This window comes from Anoplopoma fimbria, chromosome 5, assembly GCF_027596085.1.
Source record: "Anoplopoma fimbria isolate UVic2021 breed Golden Eagle Sablefish chromosome 5, Afim_UVic_2022, whole genome shotgun sequence".
Lineage (NCBI taxonomy): Eukaryota > Metazoa > Chordata > Actinopteri > Perciformes > Anoplopomatidae > Anoplopoma > Anoplopoma fimbria.
In genome coordinates, this window is record NC_072453.1 from 8,410,272 (window position 1) to 8,438,237 (window position 27,966).

The 27,966-nt window shown below is 41.3% G+C and overlaps 1 protein-coding gene across 2 annotated transcripts in view; it reads left to right on the plus strand.

Moving 5' to 3' along the window:
- The first annotated feature begins 5,403 nt into the window (after positions 1 to 5,403).
- The window catches only part of etv4 (ETS variant transcription factor 4), a 34,192-nt gene continuing 11,629 nt past the window's right edge, over positions 5,404 to 27,966 (plus strand). The window contains exons 1-5 of one of the 2 annotated variants that reach the window (XM_054598365.1): positions 5,404 to 5,509; positions 8,679 to 8,786; positions 9,386 to 9,476; positions 9,672 to 9,719; positions 14,900 to 14,953. In XM_054598365.1, coding sequence (XP_054454340.1) covers positions 8,730 to 8,786; positions 9,386 to 9,476; positions 9,672 to 9,719; positions 14,900 to 14,953 — 250 coding nt within the window. In that variant the 5' untranslated portion in view covers positions 5,404 to 5,509; positions 8,679 to 8,729. Of the gene's footprint in view, positions 5,510 to 8,678; positions 8,787 to 9,162; positions 9,212 to 9,385; positions 9,477 to 9,671; positions 9,720 to 14,899; positions 14,954 to 27,966 lie in introns of those variants that run through there. The other variant, XM_054598366.1, reaches the window with a different exon arrangement.

The window sequence follows — 27,966 nt, forward strand, 5'->3', positions numbered from 1 at the left end:
TGTCTTTTCAGGAAATTTGTTGACAATATGACAAAGGCTGGGATTATTCTATCATTTCTCAACTGACTGATAAAATAAAAAAACTGTTAAAAAATACACAGTGCAGGTGTTGAAAACCTTATGAGCATGCTAAAATGCTTTAGTTGTAGCAGAGTTTCTCTTGTTTTGCAGCGTCTGCGTTTCGTTGTTGGGCAGCGTTTAGACTCAGCTTTGTGTTGTATATCTGGCAGCTCAGCTGGACCGGTGCAGCTGCATGGCAGCTACTTCTCTCCGCGGCTGCCAGTCAAAAAAAAACACCCCTATAAATGCTATTGTGCTCACCTGATTGATCTTTCACAGGCCCAGCGCAGGCCAGACAGGCTGACTTTGGAGGGGGAACGGCGAGGAATGGTCGGCCGAAACAAACAAGCGAGCCAGTGTCTGCGGCGGAGGAGGTTGGTCTGCAGGTGGCGAGGAGGCACGCTTGGGTTGGCGCACTGGCCTCCGTCAGATGCCAACAGTGACATTTCCTGACTATGGCTATACACAAGCAGGCATCCCAGCAACGGAGCGGCGTCCCGGGGGAATGGAGGACAGGGGAGGATTTTTTACAGCACACACGAGCAAAAGGAGGGGGGGGGGTGGATGTATGGGAGCGTATGCATTAAACATGACGCACTTTCTCATAAACACACACTAATAAAGATCTCTTTCTGTGTCTCACACACACACACACACACACACACACACACACACACACACACACACACACACACACACACACACTAATAAAGATCTCTTTCTGTGTCACACACACACACACACACACACACACACACACACACACACACACACACACAAACACACACCTCCACTGAAGCTCATCTGTTGCCGAGAGCAGGCCGGGTCTCAACTGAGGCGAGTGAAGCCTGTCTGCTGACTGAACATCACTGCCAGGAATTCAACAGGGGTGGTGCACGGGTGGGGAAATCATTCAGCGAGGCCTCTGTGGGTCTAAACCCCCTGCAGGCAGTGACAATCCCTCTGCAGCAGCCTCAGGAGCACAACGTCAGGAGGAGACGATCAAAACCCTGGAACATTTCCTCTCTAACAACCAAATATGACAACAGAAATGACTCACAAATCAACATTTTGCTTTCTAGAAATACAGATTGCTCAATGTTTAGGCCTCTTTCTCAAAATCAAGGAAATAATCAGGCGGCAACCTCCAGTTCCCTTTAGAGAGAGGTAGAGTCATTTTCTCATAGTTGCCCCCTGATAGACATTAGAAAGAATGCAAGTTTAAGTAACTTCAGTGAAGCCATCACAGAAGTTACTTAAACTTGCATTCTTTCTAATGTCTATCAGGGGGCGACTGTGAGAAAATGACTCTACCTCTCTCTTTATTTATTCCCTCAGTAAACATTGTAAACATGAGTTTATGGTCTCAATCTCTAGTTTCAAGTCTACTTCAATACAGCATGATGTTCATTTAGTAAATGATGGTCTATTCAGAGTCAAAGAGACCAAAAAGTGGGGTATGCTTTAGGACGGGGCTACTGTGATTGACAGGTCTCTATCAGAGCCTTATACGGCGTCTCTACTTCACTCCACAGTCCAAATTTGGTCACTTCCGTTCACTGCTTGAACAAAAACCACATGGCGACGGCCTAAATACCAACCTCAAGGCTTTAAAACTGCAGTCCACAAACCAAGTAGTGATGTCATGACGACTACGTCCACTTCTTATATACAATCTATGGCACTGATGCGTGTCTGTGCACAACAGCTCTCCGAGAGCAACATGATATAGACAACTTTAATGACCCAAACAACGGGATCTTTCCAGGAAGGTTGAAAGTTCAAATAATCAAGCGTGACCTCTTTAAAAGGAAGTGCTTTTTGCTTTAAAAATAAATCATCATCAACAAACATAACTGGCTTCTGAGTTATCTTCCGTTATGTATTGTTTGCTGAGGAAATATTCTCCTGGAGGGGTCCAGATTTGGCAACGGGGCGTAGTAAGGATGTGAGATGAATCCGGACACCTACGTGGAATATATTTTATTTTTGGTCAATATGGAAGAGAAACTGGAGGATATGGTTTGTCTCTGGGCACGGACATGCAAGCAAGTAACAAGGCCATGAGAAACACACACACACACACACACACACACACACACACACACACACACACACACACACACACACACACACACACACAGACTGCCCTGTGTTTCACACGATGAGTGTTTGCATTAGGAATCATTTTTCAGTCGGCGTGGCACGTGAGAGAGGCCGCTCCGCCTCGGAAGCCCGATTCCACACTCCAAACAAAGCAGGGCTCCCTGACAGCCTCCAGCCGGAGAGTAAGTCCTGTTTGTTTTAATGCCCGGCGTTAACAATGAGAGATAACGACACACATGTACAGTAACGTTCCTGTATTTATCTCTTTTAGAGTGTGAACATGCAGAATACAGGATTTGGGATCATTTCTATTGCCTCTCGACGGATCTCAACATAGCAGCGGCTTGCAGCTAACAGCGCTTACAACCGTCGTATGAGAGCAGTGCAGAGTGTCACATGCAGTAAAATGCACTCATGTAAACAAAGCACAGAGAAGATCTAAAAACAACATAAAGGGGGAGAGTGACTTCTTTCTCTGCTCAGGTAGAAATTACTCCACTATAGCTTTACATATCGACAAGTGTTGTAGGCTGTTGTATTAATGCTCGGAATCCAATATATTTCACCTTTAAATATGAATTAAAGCAGTTAGTGAACATGTTCATGCTAAGAATAGATCGCATGATTACTTCTACTATGTGAATGGGGTCTCTCATACTGATTAACCCACAGATAATCATTATATGATCACCCAGACAGTCACTTTTAGAGACTTGCTGGTGAACATAGTGGAGCATTTAGCAACTAAAGAGACAGCTATTTCTCTCTGGTGTTGGTAAAGAGAAGAAACCATTGCCAAAAAAAATTCTAATAGATTTTGATTTCAAATCAGGGCATGACTTTTTCTAAGGTGTTCCTCAAACTTTTGTGTCTTAATGTAGTATTTTGAAAGGATTTTTGATCATTTTTATCAGTTCTCAAGTGATCAAAAATGGTTACAGTTAGAACCAAATAGCCCATGGTTGCTTTCTTCATAATGTTATAAGCACTTTTACACTTTCACAATTTATTTTATTTCAAGTTATTATTTATTCAATGAATTAATTGATTATGCAATTTTTTATTTCTGCTTCTTAACTAGAACAACCTCTTTAAAAAAATACAAAAAAGGAATTTGAACATCTTCTATTCCATGACAGCTGGACAACCTTTATGTGCTGATAAAGATCATGTGATGTGATCAAAAGCTCCAGAACAACTACTTAATGCACAAGAATTTAGTTTAAGGTGTGATAAGGTCACATGAACATAAATATATCCGAAATAGATCTTAAAAGAGAATATTTTAGTATTTTTAATACAGGTAAAATTAAAGATTTGATAAAGATTAGATGTTTTAATGGTGCACCATGCTTCCAGTAAGTCCCCCGTGTGATGTCCTTGTTTTACAAAGGATCTTTATTTGTTATCAGTCACCATCAGCCTTATCAGGACTGGGGGAGATGCGGGAGGGACGAGGGAGGAAGACGGAGCTCCAGAGAGAGGAAAGACTGAGAGGTGTTGTCGACGAGCCTCCCCTAACGAACACCATCCCCCACAGACGCCTCCTCCTTCTGTCTCCTCCGTCTCTCCACATCCTCTTTTCTTTCTGTCACTCTGTCCTGCTTCCTCATTCTTTCCCTCCATTCATTCTTTAACTTTCTTTTAATATCGCTCTCCAAAGTATTTCACTACCTCCACTTTGGACACATCTCACTCTGCCTCTCGATAACTAGAGCAGCTGAAGCTATAATAACATTTCACCCGTCCATCAAGCACAGCCAGCTTTGATCAATAAGCACTCTGAGTCCACTCCACAGCACCGCACTGAACTTAAAATGTCTCCCCTCTGTCTAAGTCAGTACTTATCTCTCTGCTGACAAAGCTATATTAGACTCGAAGGGTGGATGACTATTACAATAGATTTCACAATGCATTTCAGCTCGGCGTTGTGTGTGTGTGTGTGTGTGTGTGTGTGTGTGTGTGTGTGTGTGTGTGTGTGTGTGTGTGTGTGTGTGTGTGTGTGTGTGTGTGTGTGTGTGTACGGTAAATTAAATACACAGAAGTGATCCATTGAAGCTGCCTGTGTTCTTTACAATTTCAATCATCCTGAAGGATCTTAAGAAGTTGTAAACCCTGTGACTGTATCAGTATAATCGTAAATGTATCACTGTGTATTTCAGGAATAAAGTGTTTTTGTTTTCTGTCTCAAATTACAAGATTGTAAAGTAAATGTTAAGAAACTGGCAGAACTTTTATTTCATTCACTTCGTAATTAATTAAGTTAATTTCACATGGTGACATTATTCATCACATGCAACAAAAACGGAAGTCATTTTCAGAAAAATGGGGATTTTCGTGTCAAAGTAATCTCACATGCTTTTATGTCACATGTGGGTTCTTTCACGTGCAACTTCTTTTTTTGCAAAGGCAGGACTTTGCTAATAATGTTGTGGTAACTAACAACACAAAAATGTTGAGTCATGGTGTGCTATCTGAGACAAAAAGAGGTTGTGGAAAAAGTGACTTTTCTTTCATTGACTGTTTCATTTGAAAGATTTTTGGAGGTCTAAAATAGGTAAAAGTGTCCGATGTAAGAAACAAGCTACGCTGTTTTTAGCAATGTGGCACTTTGAGCTAAATGCTAACATCAGCGTGCTAACATGCTCACAATGACATGGCGATGTTGACCTGTTACTATCTTCTTTGCTCCTTCATTGAGCTTTCCCCCCAAAAAATGAGACTTAAATTCAGGAGGCCGCTGATCGTAACCAAAAGTAAACATTGACATTTTTTCATGTGCATTAGTCAATGAAGTTAAAGTCAACAATGCTTGTTTCCTAAGACTTAATGGTTGGTTTTATTGCCTTAACTGAACTTCCTGTGAAGATAGAAGTTTAATTTGAAAGTCCAAAACTGACGCTAGAGGAGAACGTAGAGCTTAGCATGGTTTGAGGCTTAGAAGCACTGACAAAGCTGACAAAACGATAATGTGTTGGAAATTTTGTTTCCGAAGTTCACATGATTCAACGTCACATGTGTGTTTTCTTTGTTTGTAATAAGAGAATAATGTTTAGTCGTGCTTTATCATCTGGGATCAAATGAGGTTGTGAAAAACAAAGTCTAACCATCAGCATAAATCTGTTTATCTTTCAGTTCATTCTAGATGGAAGGCTCGGTCCAGTTGTGACCCCGTATGACCCCCGTATGTTAGTGGAGTTCAACTCAATCTACTTTCATTTGACGGTTCTTGTTTTTTCGGTGAGAAGAAGAGGTGAAACTAACCAGTTTAACCAAAAGAACCAAAGGAAAAAAGAAGCTCAATCTTGATTTTCACTTTTCACTTTAAACAGCGACATTAAAGGTGAGTAGGGTAAAATTTTGAAGTAATATCACCACAAAACTTTTATCGAGACAAATATCTTTTGTATTACACGTTTTCTGAAACTGTAGGTTTAAATATGCAAATTTAACATTATCGTATTAATTATGTGATTCCTGAACATGAATTTGTTTTAAGGGAATTTTGGATCTCTTTGTATCACTCCATAAATCAGAAAATACTGTCAACAGCTTTTAAAAAAAAGGATTTTCTCCATGTTTTTAGTAATACAATGTTGTATAAATGAGGCTTTTAATGATATATGAACAAATCCCTCTGTGAAAACCTTCAGAATATAGATAGGAATGAAACTGGAATGTTTGGTGTAAGTAAAAGGTACCGAAGTAGAGATTTAAGTCTTAAAAAAACTCATTTTGAGAAAACGGCCCTTTAAAGATATGTTTGTTAAATAACATACATGTTGAAGACACTACAGGGGAACAGGGTAAAAAAAATGAACTTACAGATATCAACATGAAACTTCCCCAGTTGATTAGTTATATTAAGACAATTATTTTTTGTATTATAAGTTTACTGAACTTTTATGTTATAATAGGCAAATGAGGCATTATCTAATGGTAACTTTCGGTGAATTTAGAAGAAATCTACAGAAGCAAATTGAAAAAGAAGTTAAATAACAACATAAATGTGAATTTTGGATGTTTTCTCTCCACTATTGTGAAAGAAAAAACATTAACTGTGTCTTTGCCTTTGGTGTCTCGCCTCAGTCCTTTAGATCCACTGTGAGAGTGTGGCTTGGGAACCATTGTGTTAGCCTATATGGTTACTGCAGAGTTTACAGAGTGGCTTAAATTGAATAAAACAACTACTAAACAACCATAATGTTTACTTCTGTGATATCCTCGAGGCTGTGTGGCTCTCTGTGGTAAAGTCTAGCTGTACGTAGCAGGGCTGATGTAACATTTATAGCCTGCTGTGCTCATCTAAATGTGCATCTAAATGTCATTAGGCAGGAAATAACATGTACAGTATCACCTGTTATGGAGATTGAATTAGATATCAACAGGGGAGAGAGGGGAGGAAGAGGAACGCTCTTAAACCTATCGTTGTGGACGTCTCTGAATCTCGTCCACCGCTGAAACTAAAACTCAAATCCCATCAGAACTTTGTTTCCTGTCTCCTTGCTGCCAACTCCTCTTTTTAAAAAACAGCCTCTGTGGCTTCAGTTTGGCATTTTAGTTTCAATAGGCAGCAAGCATTTCAGCATTCTGTGTACAAAGCTTCCCGAGGAGAGCTTTAAATCCTGTGGTCTTCTTGTGGCGTAGACTTAAAACCACAAGAATGTAAGACTGCATATCCCTGAGCTGATCTACGTCAGTTTTTTTATGCTCATTTTAATGCACAGGGCTCCTGCAGAGGTGGTGCCACTTCTTCCTGCCTGGCTGGGATCACTTCTTGTCATAGGTGGAGGGTTTAGAAACATGAAATGAAGTAAACAAAGTCAGCTTCTTTGAGTTTGTGAGGGCAGGAAAAGCAACAACATGTCAGGAGTTTTCGTGCCAGGGCAGGTTTTTATGAATGGAAGTTTTTTTTTTTTTTTTTTTTTTTTTTTAACTTTCCCTCTCTCTCTTTTTGTGAATGAAAAACAACTGGAAAATCCAGTAAAAAAAAAAACAGAAAAAAAAAAAAAAGCCCGCAGTCTGCCGGGCTATGATTGGCTGCTGTTGCGCAAGCTCCGCCCACCGTTGCTAGGAACCCGACAACCAGGCCTTCTGATTGGCTCACAAGAGGAAACCGAGACTTCATTCATAAGTCAGTGTATTCAACCGGACAAAGGCAAGAAATTCGAGCCCTTGAAAGAGGAAATGCACCAATCACGAGCCTCGTCTGGCCCGAGAGAGAAAAGCAAGTCTCCCCCATTCTCCCCCAAATCATGTCTGTAACAGAAATGACAGCACAGCTGGCGCTTAAAAGTCTCCCTCACTTCAATATAAAGGTGTTTAAACTCACTTTAGCTGCTTATATAACTTATTTCCCGTCGAAATGTTTTTGTTTTGTTGCTTTGACTCCACAAAAAAAAAAAAAAAAAAAAAAAAAAAAAAACACTACATCTGTTTCCCGTCACAGTTTCAGCTCTGGACTGTTTCCTAAAGAAGCTGGAGCCTGGCAATCCGGGCAGACGTGGCAAAAAGCCCGAGAAACAGGCTACTAAATAACACTCTTAATTAATGCATGCTTTTTAAATCAGAAATTGCCACTTAAAACACAAATAAACAAAAACAACAACTTTATTCTGCAAAAATAATTTAGGGGATTTTGGATATCTCTTTGTATCACTCCATAAATCAGAAAATACTGTCAACAGCCATAAACAAATATGATTTTCTCCATGTTTTTAGTAAAGAAATGTTCTATAAATGAGGCCATGAATGATAGATGATCAAATCCCTCTGTGAAAACCTTCAGAATATAGATAAGAAGGAAACTGTAAAGTTTGGTGTATGTAAGAGCTACTGAAGTGGGGATTTCTGGATCAGAGTCTGAGCAAAAACTCATTTAAAAACATAAGAGAAAGAGCTGCTTGAGGTGTAAAAAGCCTACTAAATAACACTCATAATTCATGCATGCTTTATAACCCGTCTGACATGCTTTTTAAATCAGAAAGTGACACTTAAAACACAAATAAACAACAACAAAAAAGCTTTATTCTGCCAAAAAAAATAAAACATAAGAGACAGAGCTGCTTGAGGTGTAAAAAGCCTACTAAATAACACTCATAATTCATGCATGCTTTATAACCCATCTGACATGCTTTTTAAATCAGAAATTGCCACTTAAAACACAAATAAACAAACAAAAAAAGCTTTAATCTGCCAAAAAACTAAAACATAAGAGCTGCTTGAGGTGTGAAATGAACTTTACCTTTAACTCAAAAAAGGTAACGTGGCGAGCTGTCTGTCACACACACACACACACACACACACACACACACACACACACACACACACACACACACACACACACACACACACACACAAAAAAAAAAAAAAGAGATTTGTAAAGGGGCTGCAGCCCGCTGGGTAATCACTCGCCATCACTTCCCCTCGGCATTTTTTGTGAATGGAGCTCATTATGCATGCAGCCTCCACGCAGCTCCATTCACAAGCAGCGCTCCCTCCTCTCTCTGCAGGCTGCGTGGATCCCACTCAACTCAGCCCAAATGACCTCAAACGGTTAACGGATGGATTATAAGATGGATGGATATTTGGACCAGCAAGTGCCTTACACTTTAGCAAATGTACGTATGGATGAAGTCTTTTTTTATTATGGTTAATTCTTATGTTTTTGGACGCTTTATATATCTCTCTCTCTCTCGCTTCGTCTCGCGTCTGCACGAGTTTTGGCTGAAGCAGCTGTGTGTGTGTGTGTGTGCGCAATACAAAACTACTTCTCACCCCGCACAACAACAACTAAAAAAAAAAAAAAAAAAAAAAAATCAAAAAAAATCTCTCCACAATCTTAAAGCATTGCACAAGTGTTGCATATGGTGATGTTTGTCAGCGGGTTTCTTACGTGGGATACTTCTGTGGAGGAGCGCGTCAAAGCGTGCCAAATGGTCACTTTCTTCAGACGCAAACAGCGCGTTTGTTTTTCCCCAGATCGCCTCTACAACTGAGCAATGTGTTGTTTTTCTGAGGAGCTTCATGTTCACCTATAGCTGCAGTAGGCTCTCATTATACATTATTATTATTAATTACTTCTGTTTTTGGGTGAAATGTGTCTCTTGGCTTCACTTGCATGCCACTTTTAAACACAGCATTTTGACACTGTGGTGCCCTTTTGAGAGTCTCACTTCTCTGTTTACATGTATGCTTTTTTTTTTTTTTTTTTTTACAGAAGTCGCATGGAAATGGGCCCCTAAATAGACTGTTGATGGCAGCGAAAAGGAAATACATGGACACAGAATTACCCCCTCAGGAATCTGAAGGTAAAGTAGTGGAAGTCTGTCTGCATGTTGACAACATATGGTCTATAAACCACAGACAGGCAATGTCAGTCTGAGGCTTAGTTACTGCATTTTAATATTACAGGGATATGAAATATAATGTACTTTAACCGTTGGTTTAAATTCTGTAGTGTTCTGATTATTCACTCTTTCTTTCTTTTTAATCTTTCTTTTCAGACCTCTTCCAGGATTTAAGCCAGCTCCAAGAGACATGGCTCACAGAAGGTGAGATTTTCTGCTTTTCCTCTTAATTTGTGACGATTCCCTCATTAATGACAGTCAAGAGGTTTGATGACGTGTCAGGAAAGATTGGTGACCAAAAACAGACATATTTTTCTAATATATTCAACTCTTTTGGGATTATTTGTTACTCCCAATCATCCTTCAAAAGCATTTTATCACATGTTGCTTCCAGGTTTTTCTGCCAGTCCAGCTGTGCTTCAACACACTCTTATTAATTCACTTTTTATGTAAACGCTTTCATAAAACTTTGATGAAAAAGACGACCTCCTTAGTTTAGCTGCTGTCCCAAATTGTCTGATGCAACACACATGCTCATAAACCATACAACACTTAAAATAAAAAAAGAGAAAAGAGAGAAAGGCTAGAGAGAACACAGATGGGACATTATTAGCTTCCAGCATGTCCTATTTTGGCCATGTGGCATGCGTGCCAGCCAGCGGCCAAAGCAAACAAACAGGCTATTTGGCTTGTGTCACTCAAAGGCACATAGCGATGAAATGAGGCCCAGCCAGAGGCAATTGTCAGCTAGTAGACTTAATAAGTGCAATGATGATGTGTGCGCTAATAGAGTAATTATAATGTATGTCAAGAGGGAGAAAACAACACAAGCTGTGAGTCACTGTGGCAGTTTTTTGCTTTTTTTGGGGCGCACAACTGTGGCAGGACGGTGGGTTTGAATGTGCTTAAAGCTGCAAGTCAAAACCAGAAATGCACAACGAGGTGTGAATTTTGTCTGAGCCAATTGCTTTGATGTGGAGGTTTAATCAGGAAATTATACTCATTTTTTGACTTCAATGTGACCAACATCAACCTGATGAAACTTGTTTGCAGTTGCTCGGTGTCACTTTGTCATGATGTTTGTGCAGAAGCTGTTTTAACTTTCAGTCTTGTTTGGAAACCATGCAAGGTCCAATATGCAACTTATACAAGTGATATGTGGAAAGTTGAAGCTTCCAGTATAATGAGAATGGGCATCTTGTGTCTCGTAGTTAAGTTGTCTATGTAATTTTAAGAATTTTCAACAAAGTAATTTAACTTTTATGAGGAAAACAACATATCAGACCCATTTTTATTCCAAGCAGAGTTATTTTTATATGTCTGAAAGGAATCTTACGGTTATGGAAGATTGTATATTCTGTGTAAATGCTATACTAATGACTTGAGTAATACTTATATTAAAAATGTTATTTATAGAGCACCTTTTTAAAACAGAGTTTACAAAGTGCTTTGACAGACAAAGCAAAAGCAAGAAAGCCCAACAAAAGCAGGATAAACAGGTAAAATTGAAACTCTAAAAACAGTCAAATAGATGAAACAATAAAACCAATCGTTACAGTTAGAACTACTAAAAAAATTAAATAAAATCTCTGTTCAATGTATGGTAAGGTGCTCTGTTTTGTGGATGAAGCAGAATTTCTACAGCAATTTCTCGTATTTTTTGAGAAATATTAAGTCACTTCAAAACAGCACAGACTTTGAGTCATACACATTATTTAGCTTTTCCAATCAGAGACACTGTGGAAGCGTCTGTGTCTCTTCTGAGGACCAGACATTTAAATAGAGCCCTGCTTCTGTTTTATGGGAAACAATGCAGTATCCTACGTTTGCTTTCTCACCTTTTCACATGCAGTGTCGAAAAAAACCCTGCAAGTTCACTTCACACCAGGGTCTCACGCAGACAAAGACCAGAGCCAGAAGCCCATAAAACTGCAACAATGGGTGTCGCTTCAAAGTTGGAGCCTTATTTGTATTCACAGGTTTCACTGTAAAAGGTTTTTCTCACCTACCTCATAGTGGTGTATAGTCTTTGGGGTGACTTTGGGTTTTATTTGCCCAGGCTGTGATATATCGGCCTCTGGGATTTATGCCACCATCTCACTAGAATAGTGGTAGGAAAAATGTAGTTTGTGGTGCTTAAAACATTGAAAAAAAATTGGATTAAAACATGTATTTTCAGAAGAAACTCTGAATCACAGAATTCCCTTGTGATCAGTGTTCAATGGAACAACTTTCCCCCAAAAAACTGATGAAAACTAGCCCTTTGAGGGATTTGAAACGGCAAAGGAAAGAGGTTTCTGTTGATATTTTTAAGTGTTAGTTTAAAGGTAAAAACAGCACATTATATTCTCCACTACTGTATTAATGTGGCGGCAAAAATCTAATAAAAACCTGTGCAAATGAAAGAAAAACTATCTGCATGACTAGACACAACAGTTTTTTTTGTTATTTTTTAAGATTATTTTATCTACAAATTGGGCGGTAGCTTATCTATAAATCACAGAGGCACGAAAAAAAACAGGACAGAAAGATGGAAGTGTAGCTCTATCAAAGCGTTATTTAACCCTAAGTACTGGCTTGTTTTCAGCTTCCCCGGCTAAGACCTCTCCTTTCCTGTTGCATTAATTAAAGACCTTATCATGACTGATTGCAGTTGTGAGGGATTCACCAAGACTGTAAAAAGCTGCGTAGCTGGAGGGAGTTTTTTTTTTTCCTTCTCTTCTTTTTTTTTTTTTTTTTTTGCGGAAGCGAGCGAGAGACAGAAAGGGTGAAGTACTGAATGGCAAGAGTTCAGGAGCTTGTCACATCTTGTCTCATTTTGGCCTTTAGGTTTATATGACTGAGGCTGCTTGGCTCCTCCCAGGATCTCCCACTGAGAGAAAAAAAAACAAAAAAAGTCATTCAAGGTGCCTGGAAGCATCGGGGAGAACATGCGTCTGCGCTCGTATAAACACACTTTCCTTCTTGTGCTGACTTGCATCTCAAAGCCCCTGACGAGGTGTTCCTGGAAGCAAATCAGATGCACGTGCAAGCGCTCGTGCACGCTCACAGGAAAGCGCACGAGCCAGGGTTACCATAATGTCTGGTGCTCATCCTCCCTGTTTCTCTCCCTCCTGCCTCTTTATGAGGTCCAGCATGTTCCGCTGTGGACATGTTGAAACTAGTGGATATGATTGATTGTTGGCTCTGCAGGACGAAGATATTGGCCCCTGCTCTGTCTCACACAGCAGCTTTATTTCTCCCCCCCCCTGAGGGCGACAGTCTGAAAAAGTTAAAAGGGGGTAATATTATTATGGTATAGTAAGCCACAGGATGCGGCATTGTATAAGAAATCGATTTAATTTATCTGAACATGCTCCCAAACGGCCATCATCCGGTTTCCTCTGAACAGGAAGGAGGAGTGTGACGACAAGAAAGTGGATTTGGATTTCTTATTTCCTCTTTTTGTCCTCTGTCTCTCTCTCTCTCTCTCTCTCTCTCTTCTCTTTTTCTCTTTGATTTTGGTTTCTGTGTTGTGTGTCATTGTCTGGAAACCATAATGGAAGAGAAGAGGCTGTTTGAGGTTGACTGCTTGGTCAGATTTAGGTCCTTGAGTGAGATTACATTCACACCCCTCTGGTGCAGAGTCATGGTTTATCCTGCAATTGTCTTCTTTTAAGAGGAGAAAAAAAGAGATAGATCTACAAGAAAATTATATTATTTATGTCCATTTCTAGTGAGCAAGTGGAGCTGAAGTACTGGCAACATGGTACCACTTTGTTTTGTAGCCCATTACGCCCCTGATTGAGTTCATGATATTTAATGATAGCCATCAACTTTTCCCTACCAGTTAGCTTGTACCATGACGTAGGTGTGAGGCCCGTGCGGTGGAAACACTTTAAAAACTTGTGGTGCTGGAGTGTTGCCAGATTAAAAAAAGGGTTTCTAGCACTGGTTCTGCTCTACGATCATTAATTCAGAGTTAGGAGAACAGAGAATGCCATCACCCTCATGGTTAAGCGGGTGAATTTGACCTTTTCACCCTAAGCAGGGTGTTGGCAGTCAAATGATTTGAGCTGTTTGTGTGACTAAAGCGCCGAAGGGACAATTGTGAATGGGTTTGGATTCCTAAAAAAGAAGCTGTACAATAGTGTCTGTCTAGCTCTGCTGCACCTGGGCTTGGCATCAATGACTGCTTTTTTTATAATTAGATCCTAGATGAGTTTCATTATGAGAGTGAGTGTCTCATTCAAACTGAAATCATACACCGCTGCAAGTGATTATAGATCAGATAGAGATATCACACATAACCCATCACTCTATTGACTCGTCTATTTTTACCAATCATTGTGAGCTGGCTGTTAATTGTCTCGGCTTTGCAAACAATATGATAAAGGTGTTTCTTAACAGGAAACGTAGTGTGATCAAATATGAGTGTAGATGTATAAGCTTCAACCTGGACTTCTTCTTGATTTTAGTCTGGTTTCCTTGTGTTTTGTTTTTTTCTATCCGCTATGAGCGATGCCTCATCCAAGCAGCAGATGAAATCCAGACCACCTCTAGATTGGGAGACAGAGTCCCCAACACTTTGGGACAAGGTGAATCTGAATAACTGGTTCGTCGCAGCGCTTGACAGATTCCCTCACTCGTTTATCCGGAACAGCCTGTTTAGTCTGTCTGGATTTCTGCAATGGAAAATAGAAAGAAACAGTTGGCTGTAAAAACTTGATCTCTGACTAGTTTGGGTTGTTTTCTTGAATAGGATGAATAACCTATTTAATGATTGGATATCAACTTGCCATATTAGTGATTTTGCCCTGTTCGCCTTGATTTACAGACAAAGATTATCTGATAAAAGTGGTCAAATTTGAAAAATGGGATTGTGAAATATAAACAGACGTTTGGAAAAATGACATTGAATGGCCTGCAATAAATGCTTTTATTTTGAAAAGTTGCAGGATGAAATACCATTTCTTAAAAACATTGGATTATTTCACAATTTCATGGTTTTATTTTTGTTTATTCATCACATATTGAACACTTTAAATAAAGGGCACCAATCACAAAGGTTGCTGTGTTTTTGGTCAGCGTGCCTTGTCTTAAATTGGCAGAAATCCCTCAGCTTAAGTCAAAGGGAAACCAGGCTGGCAGGTTAACATCATGCCATTCAGGAGCTCCATGTTCTTCCGTATTGATCCATGTGAAGAGCAAAGCGCTGACATGCTGCAAACAAAAATCCTGCCTGAATGAAGCCCAGCCTGGCTCTGACTCAGATTTCAAGTGGGAAAAAAATGAGTGAGGAAAGGAGAGACGGAGAAAGGTCAGAATTATTCCAAAGGATAATAATAATAATAATAATAATATTGTTAAATTAACGGTTGCTCTTTTGTCCTGTCTAATTTCAGCTCAGGTTCCTGACAGCGACGAGCAGTTTGTTCCTGATTTCCATTCTGAGAACTGTGAGTACTTTCATTTCTGTGTCCTCTGAATGTATGTGTCCATGCCAAAGCAATCTGAGTTTCTGACCATATATTGCAGAGACAGATCTTTTATCATTCTTATTGTTTTATTAAATCAGGCATTGATCCATGCGACATACATAGCCGTGCACATGGTTGTTGGCCGGTTCGTGTAATTGCAGCTAAAGTATGCATGTCATGAGAAAGTGAGTACGAAACCAGCGGTCATATTTGGGCTGTGAAACCGCCAGAGGCTTAGGTGGTGATACTGTAAATCGCTGATGTTACGGTAATCTCTTTGGCAGACAAAGCTATGCAGAAGCAGAAGCCCTAATGAGCAAGCCGCCGTGAGGTGAATTTGGGGGCCGGTGTTTCGTGCTGCCGTCACCCATTTGCATGCCTTTGAAAAGCTGAATGGGTACGGCCCAGGAAACCAGTAAAAAAAAAAAATGAATCAGGGCGCAGGTACAAAGATGGCCCTTTGTGCACATCGGAAGGTGTAAAAAGGAAAAGCAAATTCCTTGGCCGCACAACTGAGCGGCTATTTGAATGCGTTTCCCTTTCTTGTTGTGTGTCTTAACAATGGCGATTCAGGATCAGGGTGGGGAATACGTGTCGCTCTGCAAACAGTTTTTTTTTTTTTTTAAACTTCTGTCCCATTCAACACACTTGCGGGCCTCTCCATCTCTAGCAATGACACACATGAAATAGTTAAAGAGAAGTTGGGAAGAAAAAAAAACGTCAAGAATAATCTCAATCCCCGAAGTGAAACTGACAGCTTTCAGTCCCAGTCAAAGGCGCTTCCTCTCGCTGAAAAGCCCATGTGTCTTTTGTGTGTAAACATCATGTGATTTAACCAGCGCCAGAGTCAGCGGTGCTCAGCCCGTCGGTGACACATGCCCTTGTGCAACGTTGTCGCTGTCTGTTGGCCAACAATGCCGAGGCAGGAAGTGAGGATGAACCCCGGGGCACGCAGGGGTCGTGTCTACTTAACCCCGTGACCTGTCAGCCAATCAGCTGTCAGGCCTCTGCTAACGGTTGACCAGGGTATGATTTGCAGGGTCACGGGGGCTTCGGTTTGACGGGCAGCTCACTTATACGCGGCGGAGACACTCCCGCGTTGACAGACAGTGGTCCTGCTGGTCACAGTCAATAGCCGCAGAGTCGACTTTGAGCAACTCTATTCAGCTTTTAGTTATCGAAAATTGAAGCTGACAAGCGACTATAAATATATTCATCTTTGTGTTAGCTCTAGATTGTGCATGTGGTCTATTAAAAGCATAAACAAGGCTTATGTTTTCACCAAATAGAGCTGAAAGGCATTCTCAGAGTCTGGCGTACTTCTAAAAACAGGTGACTCACCTGTTTTGGAAACTCTAGCACATAAAAAAAAGCCCTAATCCCAGGTGACCGGAATATAATTGAGGCTTGCATTTAAAACGGCGCCCTGGTAAAAAAAAAAATTAACATTGTTGTTTACTGAGTCAGGTTGTTACCTGCATGGGTGTGGTGTTTAGACGGGGAGAGGGATCCAGATAAAACAGCAGGAGAAGAGAGAGCAAAAACACTGCGACATGTAGGAATGCTAGATTGGGGGAGAGGGGGGAAGGGGGGAGGAGGGGGGCAAAGGAGGGATTGTGCAATACCTGCACATCTGGTAGATCTATCTCATCTGGTCCATTCTCCCCTCAGTTCACAGCTAACAAGCGCGCTCTGTCTGCAGGCTGCCATTGAGGGAAGGTTATGCAAACATGCAACTTTCATGTACTTGGTGACCTGCCTGTGTGTGTGTGTGTGTGTGTGTGTGTGTGTGTGTGTGTGTGTTTAAAAGGTAATCGAGCCATTGGTGATAAGAGCGCACCATGGTTTTCCCGTTGAACTAATGTGATTGGCCTCGCACCAAAGCCTTAAAAAAAAAAAGAAAAAAAGGATGGGATTTTAATCTGGCGCTCATCAAGAGGAGATGAGGATTAATGCTTCATTTTTGCCGTTGACAGCACCTTCGGGGGTTTATCCCCGCCCAGACGCTGGGCTGTCGAACTGAATCCCTTTGTCTGTTCACTGCCTGCGGGGTAGAAACACATGGAGGTGTCAGTCAACTTTATGGTGCAGATAGTTCATTAAAATAGTTTGAACATGTCGCTGCTTTCCTTTTTCTTTGTGTGTGTGTGTGTGTGTTAAAACCACCAAAAAGGCCGACGTTGGAGCGTTTTATTTGCACCCGAGAGCTCGTTCTTCTGTGACCAAGTATGTTGTTTACACTTGGAGCAGCTCAAGAGATGTGACCCATTCATAAATTTTCTTCCCTGTGTGCGTAAGAGGAAGTGTGCCTCTCCCTCCCCCCCCCTCTCTCTCTCTCTCTCTCTCTCTGGCTCCTCCGCTGCTCTCTCCTTCGGTCTTCATTCATAAAAAAGCCCTACAGTACTACAGAGCCCCCCCCCCCCCCCCCCCCCCCCTGACACCCCCCTCCTCTCCAAGTGGATACTCCAGACCCCTCCCTCCCTTCCTGTGTCTGTACAAACTAAGTCGAATTTAAAAATCTGGACGCACCCCCCCCCCCTCCTCTCCTCCCCTTTCCCTTTTCTCTCTACCTCTCTCTCTCTCTCTCTCTCTCTCTCTCTCTCTCTCTCTCTCTCTCTCTCTACACACACATTGAGTGTTCCAAGATGTGAACTAATCCAGCGATTTTCGGAGCTGTGTGGGACGATTGTTTAGTTTTGTGCCTTGCAGTAATTATATAGGAAGTTGTGGCGTTAGAATGCCGTTACAGTGCTGTTCAGAAAGCAAGTTTAGCAAAGGAGAGGAAAGCAAGAAAAGAAGGGAGAGAACACAGGAGAGGAAAGAGAAAATGGGAACTCCAAAGTCTCCCTCTTTCCCTTTTGATTTTTTCACTATTACCATCACATTCAACTGTTAAACGACATCTCATCTTATCATATATAGTCTGTACTGGTTTGTTTGCTTTTATTATAGTATACAATGCAGAAAAAGGTGGATCACAGTTTCCTAAAGAACCATGTGGCATCTACAAAAAGCTTGTTTTTTCTCACAAACTGTCCAAAACACAGAGATATTCAGTTCACAATCACATGACAAAAAAACCCAGCAAATCCTCACAATTGAGATGGTGGAACCAGGTTACGTTTGGCATTTTTGTGTGGAAAAAAAGGCACTTAAATGATTGTTAGATAATCAAAAAAGTTGCACAAACAAAAAAAGAAAAGAAAGAAAGAACCAGAGAAAAGGTTCCAGTAACCCGGCTCTAACCAAACCCTCGCAGCAGTGTGTCTCTCCGGCTCTGTGTTCTGCTTTGTCATGAATTCACAGCCTTCCTCTTGTTTTGGCTTGTTTTTCTGGGATCAGAACCGGCCCAATCAGGCCCTGTTTTGTTGAGCATGGGGGCCATGGGTGAGTTGAGCCCCTCCCTCTCCAACCCCCCCCTCCCCCAGGAGAGAGAAACATGCAGCTCTGTGTTCTCGTCTTTCCAAAATACAGCTGCTATGCAACAAAGTGCACAAAAAAAAACAGCCAGGTGCCTGCATGGATACTGGTCTCTCTCTCTCTCTCTCTCTCTCTCTCTCTCTCTCTCTCTCTCTCTGTCTCTCGCCCTGGGGAGATGAGGCTTCTTCCGTGTCTGTGTCTGTTGCAGCGTTTTGTTTTGTTTACTAGTAAAATGTTTGATTTCTCTAACGTGAACAGATGATTTCCTTTGACAGCCTCTCATCCACTTACTCATGCGCACACATAAACACACAGTTGGCCTGGTGAACACCCACACCCACACACACACACACACACACACACACACACACACACACACACACACACACACACACACACACGCACACACGCACACACAAACTACAGCCCTGCAGTTTTATGAATGGGTCGGTTGTGAAAGACTGGCTGAGGCAGCACATTGAGTTGAGGGGAGTGAACCTTCATTCATGACATTGGTGGTGGTGGGGGGGACATTAGTCCAGCATTAACAACACCTATGAGAGGTGCAGACCTATTTTTCTGTCAGCCTTTATCTGACTACAATGTTTTTTCAACATCTAACTTTTTTTGAAGTGAATGCACCTTCTGTCTTATCTGTAAAGATTCATGCTTTCACTTTTCTCTCACTGGTTTCGTAGCAATTTTGCACATTTTAGAGAGATTCTTTTGAATTTGTTTGGCTTTAAGGATCCTAAAAAAGAAAGCCCCAAACAGTTACTGCTAGTTTACAACATTATTTGGTCATCTTTAGTTGATCCAATGCAAGGAAAATGGGTTTGTAAAGGCCAGGCGTGTAGAGTAATAGGCGTTTAACAGCTTCCAGTGGGGAAGTAAAAGCTCTACTCCTGCGTGTTGATTCAGAACAGCCCTGTCAAAGCCGGGGGGCCACAGGGATTTGAGCCAGGCAGCACAACCCCGAGTGTCAGCGGCAGAGCTTTGTGAATGGACGGCAGTGTGTGTTTTATTACAGGAGAGTGATGGTAGATGTGTGTGTGTGTGTGTGCACAAGAAGAAAAAAAAAGAGAGAGGGTATGTGTGTGTGTGTTAGTACATCCCCTGTGATGCTCATACGTATTTCTACGTTAGTGTTGGTGTGTTTTCCTCCAGCGAGACCGCTCTGCCCTCTGCAGCTGGAATGTTTTTCTCTATCAGAAGCGAGCGCAGACCAAAGAGGGCGACGGATGCTGTGAAAAGAGAGACAGGGCGAGGCCGTAAAAACACAACAGTAGTTGTGAACTTGAAGCCGTCATTATTAAGAAGATAGTGGTGTGAATTCGAGTTTGGACATGTACTTGTGGCTGTTCCTTCTATTTGTTATTGGTGAGAATCTGGAAATGTGGCGAAGATGAAGAGATGGGGCAAGAAAGGTCAGACCAACAGGTTAGCCAAACTTATTTGGAAGATAAAAAAAAAGAAGAATTATGGTAGAATTATTACCCAAACTGTCTGTTTCAACAATCAGAGTTTATAGACAGGTTTCCTTTCTACATTTTGACTAGTTCAAGCGAGTCCACTCGTGGATTTACCTCCTAATAAAGTGATTAAAATAATCTAGAAAATTGTTTCCAAAGTGATTTGTATGCTTGAAATAAAGTGCTTGTCTGATCATCACACAGTGCTTGAGACTTTCCTCCCCAAACACCTTTCCAATGGCCAAATTTAGGGGGTTGGCCTCGACATTAGTTGAAACGGCTTCAGGCAGCGTCTTGCCAGGTGTGCAGAGTTCCAAAGGTAGCCAAAGGTTTTTTATTGTGGGACATATACGGGGAAAAAAGAAGTCACTGGCCAAACAATGGCAGATGTGCAGTTTTTCAACCAGTTACACTGCAAGAAACTCAGTGTATCTAGACCAGAAAACCCCAGTGTTTGAAATGTAGGACTGATGTTAAGTTTCATAGTGACTTCCAACATTATACTCTTACGTCACCACAACGGATTCCTTGCAATTTGAGCAAACACACTTCCCCTTGACTTCTATGAAAAGTATTTTTCCATCATCTCTGATTTATTTATTTTTAACCCACTTGCTATTTCCCTTCTTTTTCAGTTTCGCCATGATTACCTAATCAACCAAGGTAAATGTTTTCATCGACTAGTAATGTCAGCAACATCTAGTGTTCAAACAATTTATTAGAACAACGCTAAAGCCATATTCCAGTTTATTTTTAAGAATTCGTCGGAGGCAGTTTTGAACTTATGGTCATATTTAACTTTTCATTCGTGCAACCCCAAGAGCAAGACAATCTGTCTGAAAGTGTGTGATCTTATCCCCACTTGAACAATGATTGTGTCTCACCCGTTTCTACGGTGACGGGTTTTCTACCTAGTTCTAGTCCGCTTCAACCCCGGCTTTAAACCTTTATCCTGTTTCTCGCCCCATCAGACTGTGTGTTGTAGCAGTGCCACCATGTTCCCAGATCTTAGCAGTTACTTTAAAGATTAAAGTGTCTTCATAACCTTAAAAGATTATGGCCAAAACTATGAAAATATGATCCAAGTTGTAACAAAGCGGAATTATCCTTTCAAGAGCTGTTTTTGCTCTCCTTTCTTGGCCAAAAGTCACACTCAGATCTCACTTTCATATGCTTAACAATCCAACACACACACTGCACATGAGTGGAGGCGGTGGCTGCAGAGGGTGGACCTTTATAGTAACCTGCTGACACAGAGCGGTAGGTGTGTAGAGCGAGCTGAGAGCCAGCGTACAGCCGTATCGATTCCCCCGCGCTGATCCCGGAGAGGAGCAGGAGGAGATGGAGAGGGTTGATAGACGACTTGATAAAGATAAAGCGCAGATAAATCAGCATGAAGGCAGATAGGGGGAAGGCGAGGGGTGAGAGGGGGTCAAACGTGCCGCCAAGAATTACGGTTGAGATCCTGATCAAGAAACGGAGAGAGGGTGAAAGGGAGGGTGAAAGGGAGGGTGATGTGGGGGGATGTTGCATGTGTGCCGATAATTTCAACCAAGGTGTCCAGGCCTTTCTATGTGTGTGTGTGTGTGTGTGTGTGTGTGTGTGTGTGTGTGTGTGTGTGTGTGTGTGTGTGTATGTGTGTGTGTTATCTCCTTCTGATAAGGCATATTTCGCCTTGAAACACCAGCTGGAAACACACGTACAGGCATGCATCGCCACAAAGGAGAACACATGAATGAAACACTGCACACACACACACACACACACACACACACACACACACACACACACACACACACACACACACACACACACACACACACACACACACACACACACACACACAGCCCTTCAGCCGTGATACCCTGGTGGGCAGTGGAAGCTCATTATATCATTTCAGTAACAGTGCGGGGGGGGATCGATCGCTACATTAAACATTAAGAGGGGACAGCTATATTGGGGGTCTGAGGGATTGAGAGAGAGGAGTCAATATTGTGCCAGATTAATTACATCCAGCCCTCGCCTCTGACGGGATGTCCCTCTCGCTGCACATGTCCCGGGACAGGGATGTATTGTATCGAGTCCACTAAATAGCAATGGAGCGGAGAGATTTATGACTGGTCAATGGCCATTTATAAAAAGCCAACGCGGCACAATTGAAAGTGAAGTGGACAACAGGGAAAACGTGAGATGTCAGAACATTTACCGATTAAAATCGTGATCCCTTGATGCTACCAAGTGTGGAGATATGAAGTATATTATTAGGTCTTTTCTTTTCACAATGTCAGGGTTGTGTTAACTCTCATTTGTGCTTACCATCATTTTTTCTCCTTGCTAAGGCTGAATACTCATCTCCTCTAGAAAGCACATCTTAATTATCTCCAGCACTCTTGGTATTCTTTGTCCGTGGCTGACATCCCACACCAATGCTGACTGATTTTCTGTTCATTGACACAAATCCTAACGTGCAGGGGTTATTCTAAAAAAAGCAAAAAAGCTTGTACATGAACATCCCCGTCCCTTCAGATAAATACTGCAATCAATTTCCAGTCAACAAAAGGGAAGTGAAACCTTGATTTATGCAGACATATACACTGTTCTACTGGCTTTCCCACAATGGGTGTCATGCAGATCTACATCCTGTTAGCCAACACAACATGATGCATCAAAAAACGTTTTAACTGCTAATATTATTTATATACAGGTATATATATATATATATTTTTTTTTTTTCAAATCCCATTTGTGAGAAGTGCCACGGTGCTGTCCCGGCCAATCATCCGTCTCGCTGATTGTACTTTCCATCAATCTCGTTAGGCTTGTTTGGCAGGTATCTGACAACCATTCTTTAAATATTCAAGGAGCCTGAACCATTATCAGATGAGAGAGGACGACCTGTAAATCAGATAGAGCGGACACTAATGGATCCAACACTCCTGGGCTCCCTGAGCAGACAGATACTGAAGCCACTCTTGGGCCTGTTGGCTCTTAGAGAAGAGGATGAGTTTGTCAGTGCTGGCCAGGCTGCTTTTCTCTCTCTATCTATCTCTCTCTCTCTCGCTCTCTCTTTATCTGTGTCTTCCTGATTGTGCAGTGACCTGAGAAGCGCACACACACACATGTCCAGCACATGTTTCCATGCATCAGTGGAATGACTGGATACACTCTGCAGTCAAAACCGTCTGGATCATATTGTATCGCCTCGCTTCCCTTCCGTCTCTCTCTCTATTCTCTCTCTCGCTCTGAATTTTTCCACTGAACTATAACCCATAAAGCTAAAACACCTGAATCCGATTTTTTTTTTTACTTTATGTAGTTCGGGATTTCTAATTTTACACAAGTAAAGTACAATTAAGTACTGTACTTTATTGTACTAAGTAACATTCTACCACTGGTAATTTGTACTGTCAAATTATTGTCAAGTTTCTGTAATCATAGAAACTGAAGTTCTATGTTGGTGTTAGCTATGTTTTGGAATATTTGTCGTTTTAGTGGAACTACCTAAATTAGAAATTAGTATAATTCTGGGTTAATGCATAAAAACATAGGTTGCTGCTGTTATGTATCATTAATCTGCGGTTTAAGCACAACAGCTAAATATTTTGGGTGGGAAAACGACAATACCTATGCGCAGAGCCTTTGCCAATGAAAGCAGATGGCGCCGCCTTGAGTCGCTGGTGCCAAGCTGCAATCTGATTGGCTGTTAGCTACGTACGAATGTCGTCATTTGCGTATTTCGTAGTTGGCGGAAGTCCAAAAAAGATGGCACACCGCGGTCACCGTGAACGTCGTGGATTATCTTCTGCAGTACAAAATTAAAAGTCTGTTAATGAGGACAAATTTGAGATTAAACACTATGAGACGCGGTTTATTGTTACAAACCAGACCTTCGGTTAAAATAATGAGATTTAACATGGAGTGGTTCTCCAGGACGTGGTGACATTTCTACAGCTCATCATGGCAGACTATGATGTTCACTCAGGCACTTACTCCGTCCTTTCTCTATCCCTCTGCCTCTCTCTTACTAACACAAAAACATCCCATATTCTGTCATGTTTTTCACCTAAAAAAATCCATTGATAAGGCAGTATCATGAAGGAGAGTTAAAGCAGCGCCAACTTGTCTAGCTAAAAAGTAGTGTTGGCTAAATAACATCATTATATTGATCTCTTTGTAACGTATGTCATTCATTTTAAGGTAAAATTATCAGCCTAAAACAGCATGAAATCATCAATTTCTAGGTTTGCGAGCCAAAAACGTTGGACCTTTTATTTCTTTTTAATTATTTACCTTTTTCTTATTCTTGTAGAGGTAACGTTGCTCATGCTCTCTGTGTGAATTTCAGGAAATTTAAAATGTACTATCAGTTTTCAATTTCCATTTAGTGCCCATAAAAAACAAAGCTAGAAACTAGAAATTACACCCAAACTTGGTCTGAGAAAGCGAAACTTTAAAATTACCATGAAAGTACATCTAACTTATAATGCATGTTTTGACAGTCAAATACTTAAACTAAATTACACTGTTGCTTTTCTTATACGCCTTCCTCTCAGCACAATGGAGCCCTGTATTCTGCTAAGCAACTAATGTGATTTGCAAGCCATGTGTGAATCAATAGCTTCCTTTTTAACCTTTTAAAACCATTGTGGCATAATTTGCATTCTTGTTTTTATTGATCCGTCGCCACATAAGGGATCAATTGGCAGGAGTAGTAGAACCAGGTGTAGCCTGTCACATGCTTCCAGCTTGCTTTTAGTGTGTGCGCATGCTGAGGCCTTGAGCCACTTGCACTACACATGTACAATGCATATGTAATGTGAGAGAAGAACCAGACCTCCAGATAGCCCTGAGACGGTTCCTGTAAGAGTACAACATGAATTGTATTTGTGTGATTGGACCCATTAAGTGAGTATTTACATTACGCTCACATGTTCTTAGGCTTAGCAAGATCCAGTCACCCTGTTTGACACTGGGGCTGATGTCCAATGAGTTATTGTGAGCGAGGCTGTCATGTACAGCAGACTTCCAGAGGCTTAAGACTTGGCCATGTCGCACATAAACATCCAATGTAAGACTCTCCAGATCCACTGCTGTCTTCAGATTGGATTTCCCTACACAAGTGCCTTTAATGGTAGGAAATACTCTCAGATGGGGGAGTTCATAGTGAGGTCTCGTCCAACCGCTTGACAGGGCTCATTCACAAGTGATTTTAAAGTGTTCTGAATGCTATACTTGAGAGTTCAATCTCCTGATTTTGTCACTTTCAATACCCATCTAGCTTCTTACGAAAAAGCATCAACATTTTGAGTATTTGAAAGCAATCAAATTTGTAATATTGTAATCTTAATTTATCACCACCATCATTATTTGTCTGCAAACCAAAAGTTGTTTTAGATTATCGCTCTATCAGCACTATTTGTGTTTTTTAGGATCCCATAGGACTCCAATGCGGTGTGTTGCCCGACTTGTTAACACTACCTCCGTATGGCTCAGCTGAGGGGCCCTTTATGTAGAGAAGAGTATGTGTGAGTGTGTGTGTGTGGGGGGGTGCCATCCCCGCTCCTGCGATTTGTTTGTGGTGGGTGTCTGTTGAATGGGACCCCCCTATGTAATGATCCCTCTACTTCCTAAAGCACTCAGCCATGACCATCACCTTTCACCCTGCATCCTCCCCCTCTAAGAACCAACATTTACATATGTAAGTCCATCTCCACCCTGCCTTTAGCTGGGGGTCATCTCTATACGCCAATGCTCAGAATGGGGTGTGAATGGGAGACAGCAAAGAATACCACAAAATAAGGAAGGAGGAGATAAGAGAACGAAGTTTGGACTGAGTAAGAGGCCTTTGACCTTATCAGTTTAGGAGGTGCTGGGAATCTGCCACGCTCCATCCAATGCTTCAGGAGAAAGTACGTAGGAGCGTGCATGTCAAGCCACACACACACATAAATACTCGCATATTCTTCACCGTACATCCTTCTGCGTTATCTCAGAATTGTCTGTTTTAAATGGCAACAGCTATTGTGTACCTTATCTGTCGTTTCATTTCCAAACAGCTTCCAGGTTCTTCACACTCTGTTCTTAAGTTCATGAACTGATTCCCCCCTCCCCCAGTGTAGAAAAGAAACTATGAAATATGAGGATTGCGGTGAAAGTGTGATGTAACATTTAACAAAGCAGTTAGAGGCTGTCGTATTGCCCCAAATAAAAGCAGGAAGAGACGGGAATCAAGGAACATAACTCTCCCTGGATCCGTTTACAAGACTGCCACCACCATATAAACTTTAGCAGCAAATTTGACATAATTTGGGACCGGGAGATTAACTGCGATATGCCAGAGAGTTTGTAATAGTTGGTGTAGACCAGAGTTTTTATTTATTTAAGGACTTTTCCTGGAATGGGATGTTATATTTATTTCCCAAATAGTTTTTAAGCCACACCATTCTCTGACGTTTCCTTTAGCACCGCAATGAGGTTGACGTTTGAGTTTTTGAGTAAAATGTATCAACAACTGTTGGATGGATTGCCATAAAATGTGGTTCAGTCGTTGGCGTCAATGGAAATATACTGATGACAAACGATTAGAGAGAGCACAAAACAAATTCTGATCTGCAAGTCAACCTTTTTAAGAGCAGAATTAAGATTTGTGCAGAAACGTGAGCCTATCAGACGATTTGAGCAAAATTAATAGAAATAACCTTGGTGATCCCCTGACTTTGGTTTATGAACCAATACTTGTAATGAACATTCCCATTAGCCACATCTGTATTAAAGTAAAGGTGGTCAACATTATACCTGCTAAACAGAAGCATCTTAGTATTGTCATTGTGAGCATGTTGGAAATGCTGAAGCCTCAGAGAGACTCTAGCATGGGCTGTAGACTCTCAAGTATTGTTCAAATGTGTTTATTAATCGAAATCAGAAGGCAATTCAGAATCTCAGGAATTAAGTTTATGTTAAGTGTTTTTAATTTTCTGTTTAGTTCCCTCTAATTCCTACACCCGAATGGGAACATCAACCATCTCTATCTAATTGGAAACGCAAGCGATGCAGCAGACAGCAATTACAATCACAGGCAAATACACAAACACGAAACGCTGCCCGAAAGCTCATTTACCAGATTAATTAATATTCCAGAAAGGACACACACAAATAGCTCAAACACGCACATACACACACACACACACACACACACACACACACACACACACACACACACACACACACACACACACACACACACACACACACACACGCACAGCTGACACCGTTCCCAGGCAGGGCTGTTTGAAATGGAACATCCTCATAAACCGAGAGCCACATCAAGGGAAATATTCCTGCCAATCGCATTAGTGGCTCCACTTGGCTGCACCGTGAGTGTACACTCTCTGAGGATTGTTTGCAGTTCATGACCATGGCAGAGAAAGGGGGGAATGTCAATAGACAAACACACTAGTATTATCAGAGCGGTGTGCCACCCTCTGTGCGCCAGCAGACTAGCTGTCGGAGACTTAAAGGAGGCTGGAATCCCGTCGCGTCTGTCTGGGAAATCTGGGTAAATGCTCTCTAATCCCGTTGATCCTCCGGTAAAGCCAACACTTCCTCACCTGCCTGCCTGCCATGGGAGAGTGAGTACAGACCAAAAATAGGACGGTTATGATGATGAGTAGTGCTGTTTTGATTGTTGGACTCAGTTTATCATTTCATTCACGCTCCAAATCAGGAGACGAGTGAGAATCAAACAGTTAAATAAACATCTGAATAGCAACAGGAAGGATTTCTTTATTTTTTTTAGCTGAAATACCAGAAGAATCCTTCAAATTGAAAAAAAAAAATATGAGCACACAAGATTATGTAGGGGTTCATGAATGATAACCCATCTAAGCTGTTTGATACCATAGTCATCACTACTTACTCATTTTGAATACTAATTGAAAATGTATAAAAGTAGAAAATGGATCTGGGTCTGCAGTAAAGCTTTTTTTGTGGATTTTTAGCAGTTTTTTCTTTTTATTATCAGTTAATACTGAAAAGTTGGAAATACAAATTTCCTAGAATCCCAAGTGACAACTTATATTTGCTTGTTTTGTCCACCAAACA